Source organism: Phaseolus vulgaris, chromosome 4 (genome assembly GCF_000499845.2).
Source record: "Phaseolus vulgaris cultivar G19833 chromosome 4, P. vulgaris v2.0, whole genome shotgun sequence".
In the NCBI taxonomy this organism is placed as follows: Eukaryota; Viridiplantae; Streptophyta; class Magnoliopsida; order Fabales; family Fabaceae; genus Phaseolus; species Phaseolus vulgaris.
In genome coordinates this window covers 11967545-11981170 of record NC_023756.2, presented here as the reverse complement: position 1 = coordinate 11981170, position 13626 = coordinate 11967545, and the positions used below count along the sequence as shown (strand labels likewise).

The following is a 13626-nucleotide window of genomic DNA, read 5'->3' as shown; positions in this document are numbered from 1 at the left end:
TAGTTTGTGCTGAATGGTGGTAGGCTCATAATTTCGAACCAACTCATTCGCATCCTTAACAACATTAACCGAAAGCACATGCACCAGTTAAGTGACATCAATATATACATTTGAAAATTGTTGAAAACAAGAAACAATTTATCAAAACTATTTGACACAAAATAAAGCATTTGAAGTTAAATATCAAATCAACAAGTAAATTGTTATAACGATGTTCACCCAAACATAAAAGCTCATTGTACTAACATTATGCAAAAGAAGTAATGATTGATGCATTGATCTAATAAGAAGGAATATTTTGATCTACAAACTAATTTTCTAACTTTTTCTATCTCTTACGTGATTGTCTCATAAATGATATCTCTTACTTTATTATCTTGTAAACAATTTTGTATGCAAACGGTTTTGATACCTATTAAGGGGAAAGATAAAGAAAAAGATAGTGAATATATTCTCACAAACCATGAGAATGGATAAATAAGAAGAAATCTATGGCTTTTTAGTGTGTCCAAATTTTTTGAGTATTGAAAATCACAGAACGCACCAATGATCAAAACGTGTCTACAAGGCCAATAGCTACTAACCTCTAACTGGTTCAAATAAAGTTGAGTTGTGGTTATAAAGTGGAGAATTTTTGGTTTTTTTGTCATGTGATAGAAGTTGTGATTTATGATTATTTAATTAATTGAATTTTGGCAGTGTTGATGTTAGTTAAAGTCTTTTCACAAGTAAATTATGTTTGATTAATAAGGTAAAAAAATGGATGAAGATTAAACTCAATGAATGATTAAATATAACAAGAAAAAAACATTATTTATACATCCAAATGACTTATAAGTCCACAAAAATATTAACACTAATAAAATTGTCTAGCAAGAAGATAACTCAATAGAGAACTTTGAACAAGTAAAAGTGTCTCACAAATTGGACAACATTTCATTAGTCAAATTAAAACTAAAAATCATGTACAAAAGACTCATATTTATAGGAGAAAGTCTCTCAAGATCTCTAAGATGAGAGTGTGAGAAATATCACCACCTTATTGGTGCAAATCTTTTCTATTGGGAGAGTGGCAAATGACATGCTTTCATTGGAGTAAAACTATCTCCATTGAGGAGATGACATGTGAACTTTCATGCCTAACTTGTCTACATTTCTATTTGCACCATTCTTTTACTCTTTTACACCCTACTTTGTTTTCTATTTACACCTTACTCTAATTTAGCCCAAAATACAAGGCTTTATACTTCTCAATTGCTCTATACAAGTTTTACAAGGTTGTGAAGAAGAAAAAAACTTTACAATATCTTCATTAAGACTTGATCTTCGTTTATCTTTTTAACCGAAAATTTTGAAACTGAATGATTTTCTTCATTATTTAAAATTTTAAAAGACAATAAAATAATTTTAATTTATCTCACAACCTATTTTAACCCAATTTATTTAAAAATATTTAAAGTACTTAATATATATTTTTAATATATCAAAATTTGATTTAAGGTAGTTTGATTTTTCTCAGAAACTTTTTTTATCTTTAATTCTTTAAAATAAAAATATTTTTTTGTTCTTAAAACATGAATAGTTTATCCTTATAAAAATTGAAAATTAATTTTATAGTAAAAGTAATTACTATTTAAAACAAAATGAAAATTTAAAAACTAATTAAAACTGAAATTTCAAATTATATAGCATAAAATAAAATTTTACACGACAAAATGTTAAGTTAATGTCAAGGAAGGAGAATTTTAAATAATTAAAAATTTATCACATATATATTTTCATTTATAAAAATTATTATAATTAAAAAATCTCAACTGAAAGTCGTCATAGGAGATGCAAATAAGTCGTCATAGGAGATGCAAATAAATATCTTGAAATCGTCAATGACATAACTTCTATGTATTTTGTTTATACTAATTAAAAAAATTTAACTAACATAATTTACTAATTAATAAAATAATTTAACTAACCCAATTGACTAATCACAAAGTCGTATACATTAAAACGATTTTAACATTGTTCCTGCTAGGAAGATGAGACCTAGAGAACTGTTGAAGTCTTCTTCTTCTTCCTTCGGTCGGGCAGGTGACTGGGTGATGAACTGGGATTCTTCTCGTCCTCCTGCTTATCCTTCGGCACGCGGGACTCGGTCGTCGGGTGAACACCGGATGGTGCGGGTACCTGCGAAGGCACTCCGACGCTCAAGTCAGCAAAGCGGGTGGTTAGCTCTCAGGTAGGTGAACAGTAATAATGACATACCTTACTCCTTGAAATGCGTGTTATTTATATTATTCTAGTGGGCCTACCTTGTTGGGCCCGTTTATCGAGGTGGATACCGCTTTAGGGTTGCATTACCTAATTCTTGGTGATGGATTAGCTTCACTGATCTTGGTTTGAGCGTTAATAGTAATGGGGCTCGGCCATCGGCCAAATACCCGTGGCCTTCGGCCGTCTCAGTTGAGTCTTTAATGGTCTTGGTCGCACGGCCAAGTTTCCAAAAGGTCTCGGCCTCTCGGTCTCTCGGCCAAGTCTTCAAAAGGTCTCGGCCTCTCGGCCAAGCTTCCAAAGGTCTCGGCCACTCGGCCAAGTCTTCAAAGGTCTCGACCTTTCGGTCTCTTGGTCAGGTTGACTAGGCATCGGGCAGCCGGGTGGGACCCGGCCTCGCCCAGTACCGGTACACTTGCCCCCCAGGCTCAAGGGCAAATTCGTAAGTTATGTCCGATGAGTCTTTAATGATGGGAGTCGGTCGGTCTCCCTTGGTCGCGCGGGCGTTTCGTTTCTCGAGGTGCGACTTGACTAGGCGGCGTGACGTGACTTCAGACAGCGCGACGTGACGTGCATTGATGAGGGGTTTTTTGGGCGGGGGAGTTCATGGACCGTTAGATCTACAAGATCTAACGGTTGAGATTGGTTTGACGTTTCGCATTCCGAGGCCCATGGGCCCTATAAATAGGGGTCTACCAGCGTCGAGGTCCTTCATTTGCATTCGTGAGTTTTTTCTTGGCAGCCGAGTGATCCTTCGTCCACTGCTGAGTGTTGAGTGTCCTTTCGCCCACAGCTCTGATATCCGAGCGACTTCTCGCCCATTCTTACTAGGTTCAGCCTCGTCCATTTATTTACAAGGTTAGTGATGTCGACCGTGTCTCGGCCAACGTCTTCTTCGTCCGGCCATTCTTCTCCTTCTCTCGGTCGCCCTCCCCGTTTTGAAAAGTCGTCGTCATCTTCCTCTTCCTCGTTTTCTTCCTCGTCCACCTCCTCTGCCGAGCCTACCTCGGTTGGGGTGGCCGAGGTGTCGCCCCAGGTAGAGGTTGTAAGGGGGGATGTCTCGGCCAACGCTATTGATCGATCAGATTCTCTTCTGATGGATATCCCGGCTGATGTTGTTGGTCGGTCGGGCTCTCCCCTGGCGGCTATTCCTTTGGAGGACCTTAGCTGGGTGGATCCTCGAGTAGTCGAGATCTCGTCCCTCTATGGGACCGAGTTGTCTGTGGCCAAGTTCTTGGCCCGTCATCCGATCTTAAAGGCGGAAGAGTACTCGAGTTACTTCGACGTCTTGCCTTGTGGGGTGGCCGAAAGTGTGTGTATGGGGCGGCCAGGTGTTGGTCCCCCATTTTTTTATATGTATGCCTGTTTTTTCAAAGACCTTTATGTTTCTCTCCCTTTTGATGAGTTTACGATGGGCGTCCTTCGGACGCTTAACATGGCTCCTACCCAGGTTCACCCGAATACCTGGGCGTCCCTTCAGGCCTTTCGCCTGTTGTGTGATGTTATGCGCCTTCATCCCTCCCCCTCTTGTTTCCTTTCTTATTATAAGTCTCACCCCGCCCAAAAGGCTGCTTGGCATTCTTTGGCTGGGCGGCCGGGTTTGGTGTTGTTTGACTCCTTCGCCCTCTCGTATAAACGTTTCAAAGAGAGGTTTGTGAAGGTCGTCATTCATCCCGAGGCGACCCCCTTCTTTTTTGACTCAGCCGGTCGGTCGAGGTTCCCTCTATACTGGACTCGGAATCCCTGTGATTTCAAGGAGTGGCCGAGGCCGACCGAGGGTGAGGACGAGTTGGGGGTTCTTGCCCTTTTTGACGCCCTACCGAGGAAGCTTCCATGCCGGGGGCTGATCGGCGCGTATACCAAGTCTGCGCGATGGGCGGCCGTGAGGGGTATGTGTTTAGGCTTGTCTAGGACGGTCGGTCTCTTTTGACTTGCGTGTGATCTAACTTGTTTATTAATTTTGTTTTGCAGAAATCATGGTTAACGAACGACCGGCGGCCGTTAGTGTACTCGACAAGCACCGCCAAAAAGCGGCCGATCGCAAGGGCCGTCGGAGTTTAGAGGTGATCCCTCCGCCGAGCGATACAGGGGCGGCTGATTCTTCTCACAAGTCCAAGGGGCCGGCCGGCCCCACCCACAGGTCCAAGAAACGTCCGAGGGACGTTAGCAACATTGCCACCACCACCCGATCTCCCGGGTCCATGCCGACGCCCCCTCCTTCTCGGCGAGTGACAGCCGAGGCAGTGACAAGCTCGCCCGGTCCTTTGGTGCGCGGGGCAGCCGGGCCATCGGAAGTCGACGCTCGGGCGGCGCCCACGCCTTTCGACCTCTTGGGGGGTGGGTACCGATTTTCTCGAAGAGTTCGCGTCGCTCTTCCAGATGAGGCCCGAGACTCCCTTCAAGACGTCTCTCCCTCGGACCTCCTAAAGAGTGGCTTTGAATTGATGTGCCGCTCGGTCGTCCTCTTTCAGAGTGGGCTTGTTGGCCGAGAGCGTCAGGCCGAGGAGGTGTCGGCCTTGGAGCACAAGCTGTCCGAGGCCAATCATGACTTGGAGCAATCTTTGGCTGCCAACACCAACCTATCGGCCCTGATTGCTACGGAGGCGGCCGAGAAGGAGTTGGTGCGGAGGGAGGCGGCCGAGGCAAAGCGTCAGCTGGAGGCCGAGAAGCTGAGGGCGGCTGCTGAGATCGCCAATTTAAGAAAGTTGGTCGAGGAGAAGGACGGGCAGCTCTCTGCCTCGGCCACTGAGATGGCCGCCCTTCAACTTGCCAAGGAGCAAGCCGAGGCCGAGCTTGATGAAAATTATGAAGAGGCCGAGGAATTGCTGAAGCAGTGCTTCGAAAGGGCCGTGCGTCAAGCGCATGTGCTTTATGGCGAACCGCCGGCCACTGGTGAGTTTGACCTTGATTCTGAGGTCTACCAGGGTCGATTAATGTCAAGCGCTGAAGTGGCCGCCTTAACTGCTCAGGAAACTGAACCGGCCGGGACCGAGGAGGGGGAGGCCGAGGTTCGGGGTAAGGAGGTCGAGGCTGAGGAGGGTGGATGCATTAATATCCAGGATTAGGTTTGCCTTTGGCCGGGTTGTGGCCTTTTTCCTTTTTTAGCATCCTCCGAGGCTGGGGCGTGACCTTCTTATTTTGTTTTGATGTATCGCCCGGTTCTTTTTCTTTATCAATATATCGTCCATCTTTCCTTTTATCAGTTTGGCATGCAATTTGAGAAGTTAAACAATCGGTCTGTCATTCGTTAGGGCCGCCGACCATAAATTGTGAATGTTAAATTCGGGCAAGTAAAATATGGGCGATCGGCCATCAATCGCGAGTGTTAAATTCGAGCAATTTAAAATATGGGGGCGATCGACCATCAATTGCGAATGTTAAATTCGAGCAATTAAAATATGGGCGATCGACCGTCAATTGCGAATGTTAAATTCGAGCAATTTCAAATATGGGCGATCGGCCATCAATCGCGAATGTTAAATTCGAGCAATTTAAAATATGGGCGATCGGCCATCAATTGCGAATGTTAAATTCGAGCAAGTTAAAATATGGGCGATCGGCCGTCAATTGCGAATGTTAAATCCGAGCGCGTAAAATGTGGGCGATCGGCCACTGTTTGCGAATGTTGGATTCGAGCAAGGAAAATGTGGGCGACCGACCATTCGGTTGCGAACGTTAAATTCGATTAAATAAAATATGGGCGATCGGCCAGTATTTGCGAATGTTGGATTCAAGCAAGTAAAATGTGGGCGACCGGCCATTCGGTTGCGAACGTTAAATTCGATTAAATAAAATATGGGCGATCGGCCACTATTTGCGAATGTTGGATTCGAGCAAGTAAAATGTGGCGATCGGCCATTTGGTTGCGAACGTTAAATTCGATTAAATAAAATATGGGCGATCAGCCACTATTTGCGAATGTTGGATTCGAGCAAGTAAAATATGGCGATCGGCCATTTGGTTGCGAACGTTAAATTCGGGTAAATAAAATATGGGCGATCGGCCACTATTTGCGAATGTTGGATTCGAGCAAGTAAAATGTGGGCGATCGACAGGCCGACACTTGCGATGTTATTCGAGCAAGTGGGCGTTCGGTAGGCCGGCACTTGCGATGTTAATCGAGCAAGTGGGCGTTCGGTAGGCCGGCACTTGCGATGTTAATCGAGCAAGTGGGCATTCGGTAGGCCGGCATTTGCGATGTTAATCGAGCAAGTGGGCGTTCGGTAGGCCGGCACTTGCGGTGTTCGGTAGAATATTTCCAACACTTTGATGAAAACGCCTCGTTAAAACCTCCCTGGTTGGGTGAGGAAAGAGTGCGTGTTTTTATTGATTTTAGCTGTAATAGAACTTGAGGTGCGTGGCATTCCACGTCCTCGGTACAATTTTTCCTGAAAGTCATTCTAGATGATAGGCTCCTCCTTGTGCGACTTCTCGGACTCGGAAAGGCCCCTCCCAGTTGGATGAGAACTTCCCTTCATTTTTTCTGGCGTCGCTACGCATTCTCCAGACGAGATCGCCCTTCTGGAAACATCTCGGCCGGACTTTGGTGTTGTACCGTCTGGATGCCCGGGCTTTGCAGGCAGCCTCCCGAATCTTGCTTTTGTCACGCATCTCACTTACCAGGTCGAGGTTGACCGCTAGGCTTTCCTCGTTTAGGGTGAGATCGAACATCTGCCGTCGTATGGTGGGCTCGGCCACCTCAACTGGGATCATGGCCTCGGTTCCGTATGTCAGGCTGTAGGGCGTTTCCTGTGTGGTAGTTTGGGGAGTGCACCTGTACGCCCAAAGTACCTCAATTAGTTCCTCGGTCCATCGTCCTTTTGCCTTGCCCAGTCGCTTCTTCAGCTCGTTGAGTATGACCTTGTTGGCAGCCTCGGCCTGCCAATTTGTTTGTGGGTGTTCTACCGAGACCGTGATGGACTTGATGCCCAGGTCGTCATAGAAGGACTGTAGGCCTCGGTCGATGAACTGTCGGCCATTGTCAGTCACTATTGTGTGTGGGACGCCGAATCGGCAGACAATGCTCATCCATACGAAGTTTTGTACATTCTTCGCTGAGATGGAGGCGAGAGGCTCGGCCTCGATCCATTTTGTGAAGTAGTCGACTCCCACCAGGAGGAATTTGGTTTGCCCCTTCCCTGGGGAGAATGGACCGATAATGTCCATCCCCCACATGGTGAACGGCCATGGGGAGATCATGCTGTGCAGTTCTTCCGGCCTGGTGTGGAGGAGGGGGCCGAATTCTTGGCACTTGGCACATTTCTTTACGTATTCGGCACAGTCGCCCTGTACGGTCGGCCAGTAGTAGCCGGCTCTCAAGACCTTGGCGTCCATAGTCCTCGCCCCGGCGTGATTTCCGCAGACTCCTTCATGGATCTCGGCCAGGATGTACTCGGCCCTTTTGCTGGTTATGCATTTTAGCAGGGGGGTTGAGTAGCCTATCCGATACAAATCTTCGTTGATCATGGTGTACCGGGCGCATTGTTGCTTCATCGCCTTCTCTTGGTCGGCCGTGCACGTGCCGTCCGTCAGGTATTGGATGACGGGTGTCATCCAACTGTCGGCCTCAGCCTCTTCTTCTTCTACAACTAGACACTCGGCCTCGGCCTCCGTCACACTTGGGTGTCTCAGCCATATTTGTATGACCGACCTCTGATGGCTTTTCTTTTTGGTGACCGAGAGCTTGGACAGGATGTCGGCTCTCTTGTTGTCCTCCCTCGGTATGTGTTGCAAGGGTGCTTTGCTGAAGCGGGCGATACTGTTTTTGGCCGCGTGGTAGTATCGCTGCAGCAAAGGTTCTTTAACCTCGAAATCTCCATTGACTTGGCCGACCATCACCTGGGAGTCGCTTTTGCATGTAACCTCGCGCGCTCCCATGTCGTAGGCTAGGTTCAGCCCGGCCAGCAAGGCCTCGTACTCGGCCTGGTTGTTGGTCGCCCGAAATCCGAACTTGAGGGCTTGTTCCAAGAGGAGGTCGCCCGACCCCTCCAGGACAACTCCCGCTCCACACGCTGTTTTATTTGAGGAGCCGTCCACGTAGAGAGTCCAACCGGCCGAGAGGGTGGGCAGTGGTGTCAGCTCGGCCGAGAAGTCGGCCAAGCATTGAGACTTGATGGTGCCCCTCGGCTCATAACGTATGTCGAACTCGGAGAGTTCGACCGACCATCCTATCATCCTCCCTGCAAGGTCCGATTTAGATAAAATTTTAAAAATAGGGTAGCCGGTTCTTACAGTTATGGAGTGATTTTGGAAGTAGGGGCGCATCCGTCTTTCCGTGAGGACGAGTGCGAGAGCCACCTTCTCAATCATCTGATATCGGGTCTCGGCCGAGTGGAGGGTTCGGCTGACAAAGTATATGGGTCGCTCCTCGCCCTCAGCTTCCTGCACTAGGGCAGCGCTGACTGCTTCTTCCGAGACTGCTAGATATACCAGGATTGGGATGTCGGGTCTCGGCTTCTGGATGACGGCCGGGGATGTGAGGAACTCCTTGAATTTTTTGAAGATTTCCTCGCATTGGTCGTCCCAGATGAATTTTTTGCCTTTTCGGAGCAACTGAACGATCGGCCTCGTCCTCTCGGCCAGACGGGGGACAAATCGAGAGAGGGCGGTCAGCCGCCCAAGGAGTTGTTGTACCTCCTTCACGGTGTTCGGGCTTCTCATGCTGAGTATGGCCTGACATTTGTCGGGGTTGGCCTCTATCCCTCGGTGGGTGAGCATGAAACCTAGGAACTTTCCTCCCTCTACCCCGAAAGTACATTTTCGGGGTTGAGTTTCATGTTGACTCCCCTTAGAGCCTTGAAGACCTCGTCCAGATCCTTTAGATGTTGCTTGAACGAGTCGGACTTCACGACTATGTCGTCCACATAGACTTCTACCGCCCGGCCTATCAGACCCTTGAAAATTTTGTCCATGAGACGCTGGTAGGTCGCCCCGACGTTTTTGAGGCCGAACGACATGACCTCGTAGTAGTAGTTGGCATCGGCCGTCATGAAGGCTGTCTTCTCCTTGTCCCGCGGGTGCATGCTTGTCTGGTTATAGCCAGAGTAAGCGTCCAGGAAGCTCATAATTTTGTGGCCGGCCGCTCCATCCACCAGGCGGTCAATATTCGGGAGGGGGTAGGTGTCCTTCGGGCATGCGCTGTTGATGTTTCTGTAATCGACGCACATCCTCCAGTTACCGTTTGGCTTGGTAACCATGACGACGTTGGCCAGCCATGTCGTGTATCGGGCCTCCCTTATGAACCCGACCGACAGGAGCTTCCCGGCCTCCCCCTTCGCCGCGAGTCGTTTTTCGTCGCCCAAGTCCCTCTTCTTTTGGGAGATCGGACGGGCTTCCTTGAATATGGACAGCCGATGGGTGATGACATCCGGACTTACTCCCGGCATGTCGGCCGACGTCCATGCGAACATGTCGACATTCTTTTTTAGCGCGGCGTGCATGACCTCGGCCTCAGCCGCCGCTAAGGTTGTCCCTACAGCCGTGCTGTGCTCTTCGTCGAGGAGGGGGACTCTCCTCAGCTCCTCTCTCGCCTCTAGCCTGTCCTCGGTTGCCCGGGGATCAAGGTCTACTAGTGCCACGGTTGGCTGGGCCTCCCTCGGCCGGTCCTTCCTGGGGGAGCGGTCCTTTCGGGAGGACTTTCTCGCCCGAAGGGGAGAGGTGTCTGCCCTTAGAGGCTCCACCCGGAGGCTCTCGGCGTAGCACTCTCGTGCTTCTTTCTGGTCCACGTGGACTGTGAGAATGTCTCCTGTCTTTGAAGAGAATTTCATAGCGAGGTGAGGGGTTGATACTATGGCCATCAGCCGGTTGATGGATGGTCGGCCGAGGAGGATGTTGTAGGAGGTGTTGGCGTCGATGACCAGGTACCGGATTTTGATGGTCCTGGTGTTCTTCCCCTCTCCGAAGGTGGTGTACAAGTCGATATACCCCTTGGTACCCACTCTTTCACCCGAGAATCCTACCACGTGGTCGTCGTATGGCATCATCTCGGCCTCGGTCATTCTCATGACCTTGAAAGTTTTCCAGTAAAGGATATCTACCGAACTTCCTTGGTCCACGAGGGTCTTCCTTATGGTGAATCGATCTATGTCGACCGCTATCACCATCGGGTCGTCCTGCTGGCGGTAGTCCACGCCTTTAAAGTCTTCGTTCGTGAACGTGATGGGTGGCATCCTTGGTCGGAACGCCACGGCGTTTACCTGGTGTACCGCCCGGAGGTGCTTCTTTCGGGCGTTGTTTGTGCTTCCTCCCCCGGCGAAACCGCCGGCTATAGTGTTGATAACCTCTCGGTTACCTCTCCTATCGCCCTCCCTGGGGGGATCATCTCTTCGAGGGGGGTCGGCCCTTTGCGGGTTGCCGGTCGCCTCTGTTATTTTGGTTTTCTCGGCCGCGCTGGGGTGACCTCGTCCGCCAGGGTGGATCCGTCCGGGCGGGTGGGTCTCGGCCATTCCTGACGAAACGGCGGAGATGCCCAGCCTGGATAAGTTCCTCGATCTTATCCTTAAGGGCTTGACACTCGTCGGTCGAGTGTCCGGTGTTTTGGTGGTACCGACACTGCTTCCTCCGGTCGGCATTATTTAGGCTGGCCACCTTCCTTGGGGGAGGGATCAACTCGGCGTTGAGGGCCTCGTCCAAGATCCTTCCTCTCTCAGCCGTCAACGGCGTGTATCTCGAGAATCGAATTGGCCGGTCTCGATTCTCCCGTCGCCGGTCAGTTCTTTGTATCGGCCGCGGTTGGCGGTCCTTTTCTTCCTTCCTCTCTCCGCCGGCCTCGGCACGGGCCTGGTTGCGGAACTCTCTTAGTTCCTCCAGCTGCATGTACTTAGCGGCTCTCTTTCTCAGCTCGTCCAGGCTGTCGGCCGACTGCATGCATAGGTTGTCGGCAAAGGGCCCCGGGCGCAGGGTTGTCAGCATGTGGTGCATGGCGACGTCCGGACTCAGATTTCGGATGCTCATCGCCACTTTACTGAACCTATCCACGAAGGCTCTCAGCGACTCTCCCTTCTCCTGGCGGATGCCTACCGGGGCGATTGAGGTCAGATGGTGCGGCCGGCTGGTCGCGAACTGTGTTTCGAACTTTGCGACGAGTGTGGCAAAGCTGTCTATGGAGTTGGGTGAGAGCTTGGTGAACCAACTAAGGGCTGCACCCTTCAAGGATGTAGGGAACACTCGGCACAAGACGGCGTCGTCCGAGGTGTAGAGACTCATATGGGTGGTGTAGGCATCCATATGCTCGTCCGGGTCGGTCGACCCGTCGTATCGGTCTCGGTTGAAACTCTTCCACTTCTCAGGAAGTGGGACTTCGATGATGTTGTTTGTAAAGGGGTGACGGCGGTTCGGGTCGGCCGTCAGGGTCGTCCGGGTGGATCTCATTAGGCACGACTCGTCGCCCATTTCAGTCTCGCGGGGAGGGGGTCGGCCTCTCGTCCCTCGGCCACATCCGGGTTGGGGGGAGAGGTGTAGGACTTGCCGACCACGTTCGTCGGTATGACAGAGGGTCCTCCCTCCCCCAGCTTCTTTCTCATATCTTCGTTCTCCCTGCGGAGAACTTGCAGCTCTTGCTCATTTTTCTGAGCGGCCTCCTCGGCCTTTCTTCGCATCTCAGCCATCTCCCTCTGGAGAGACAGCAGCAACATTGTTTGGTCGGCTTCAGTCATTCTTTCCATGCTTATTGTCGAAACCATCTACTTTTTTCCTTCAGCTAGTTTCCCTCGGCCCCACGGTGGGCGCCAATTGTTCCTGCTAGGGAGATGGGACCTAGAGAATTGTTGAAGTCTTCTTCTTCTTCCTTCGGTCGGGCAGGTGACTGGGTGATGAACTGGGATTCTTCTCGTCCTCCTGCTTATCCTTCGGCACGCGGGACTCGGTCATCGGGTGAACACCGGATGGTGCGGGTACCTGCGAAGGCACTCCGACGCTCAAGTCAGCAAAGCGGGTGGTTAGCTCTCAGGTAGGTGAACAGTAATAATGACATACCTTACTCCTTGAAATGCGTGTTATTTATATTATTCTAGTGGGCCTACCTTGTTGGGCCCGTTTATCGAGGTGGATACCGCTTTAGGGTTGCATTACCTAATTCTTGGTGATGGATTAGCTTCACTGATCTTGGTTTGAGCGTTAATAGTAATGGGGCTCGGCCATCGGCCAAATACCCGTGGCCTTCGGCCGTCTCAGTTGAGTCTTCAATGGTCTTGGTCGCACGACCAAGTTTCCAAAAGGTCTCGGCCTCTCGGTCTCTCGGCCAAGTCTTCAAAAGGTCTCGGCCTCTCGGCCAAGCTTCCAAAGGTCTCGGCCACTCGGCCAAGTCTTCAAAGGTCTCGACCTTTCGATCTCTTGGTCAGGTTGACTAGGCATCGGGCAACCGGGTGGGACCCGACCTCGCCCAGTACCGGTACAAACATATTTTTTTTCTCACTGAAGTAGTATGGAGTGTTTAATTTCAATGTTTTAGTTGAAGTCATATCTGAAGTATGACTTCAATGTTTATTAAAAAAATGAAATCAACTCCATGAACACAATTTTTTTTTATGTAATTTTTTGTACATCTACCTATTAATAATTTTGGTGTCAAATTACACTATTCTCATACTTTTTTCACGGGAGGGAAATATCAATTTTGTAACATGAAGAATAAAGAGGTTTATTTATTAAGTCTATTTGAGATTTTTTTTGTTTGTTTAGGTTTACTGTAAAAAATGGAGAAAGGTAAGAAGTAAAAAATAAGTGCATATATTAGAATAAAAAATATGGCAGTTTCTTCCTGCACCCCTACATTTTTCTTCCTGCACCCCACAAGATTGTGCAAAGACAAAACTGTTCCTATATAAACTGTACATTTTTTTTTGTATTCTGGATTATGAAAGCCGGTAAATTTTTGGATTGGCGCTTCCAGTAAATTTTTGGATTGGCGCATCCGGTAATCTCCCGGATTGATGCTTCCGGTAGTACATGAATAATAGTGTTAATCTAAATAAAAAAATGTAAAACATCCATAATTGAAAAAACTATTCCAGATCCGCCAATCCATAATTCAAAATATGCATTCCGGATTCAAAAATCCATAATTGAAAAAAATCATTCTGGATCCACCAATCCGTAATAGAAATTGGGCTTCCAGATTCAACAATCCATAAATCAATATTTATGCAAACTTTGCTTCCAGAACACCCCCTTATCCAGAATGCAACATGATTCACTTCCGGATTGATGAATCTGTAGCACACTCCGAGATCCCAAAATTGTGGGGGTGCCCGGAAGAAACTGCCAAAAAATATTTATTGTATTCTTTAATTCTATAAAACAACCTTAAAGAATAGACAAAAAAATTTGTAAAGGTATATTATTATTTATTAAAAAACTAAAGGC

General features: G+C 48.6%; 1 protein-coding gene across 1 annotated transcript; it reads right to left on the bottom strand.

The window, feature by feature from the left end:
- Positions 1–10581: 10581 nt before the first annotated feature.
- On the bottom strand, positions 10582–11490 carry LOC137838294 (uncharacterized). Its single transcript, XM_068647544.1, has one exon. The coding sequence runs from the start codon at positions 11488–11490 to the stop codon at positions 10582–10584; it is 909 nt and encodes a 302-aa protein (XP_068503645.1).
- Positions 11491–13626: the final 2136 nt, after the last annotated feature.

What these genes read in the sequence shown, in the direction of transcription:
- LOC137838294 (XM_068647544.1), bottom strand. Translation starts at nt 11,490, where the DNA reads ATGGATGCCTACACCACCCATATGAGTCTCTACACCTCGGACGACGCC.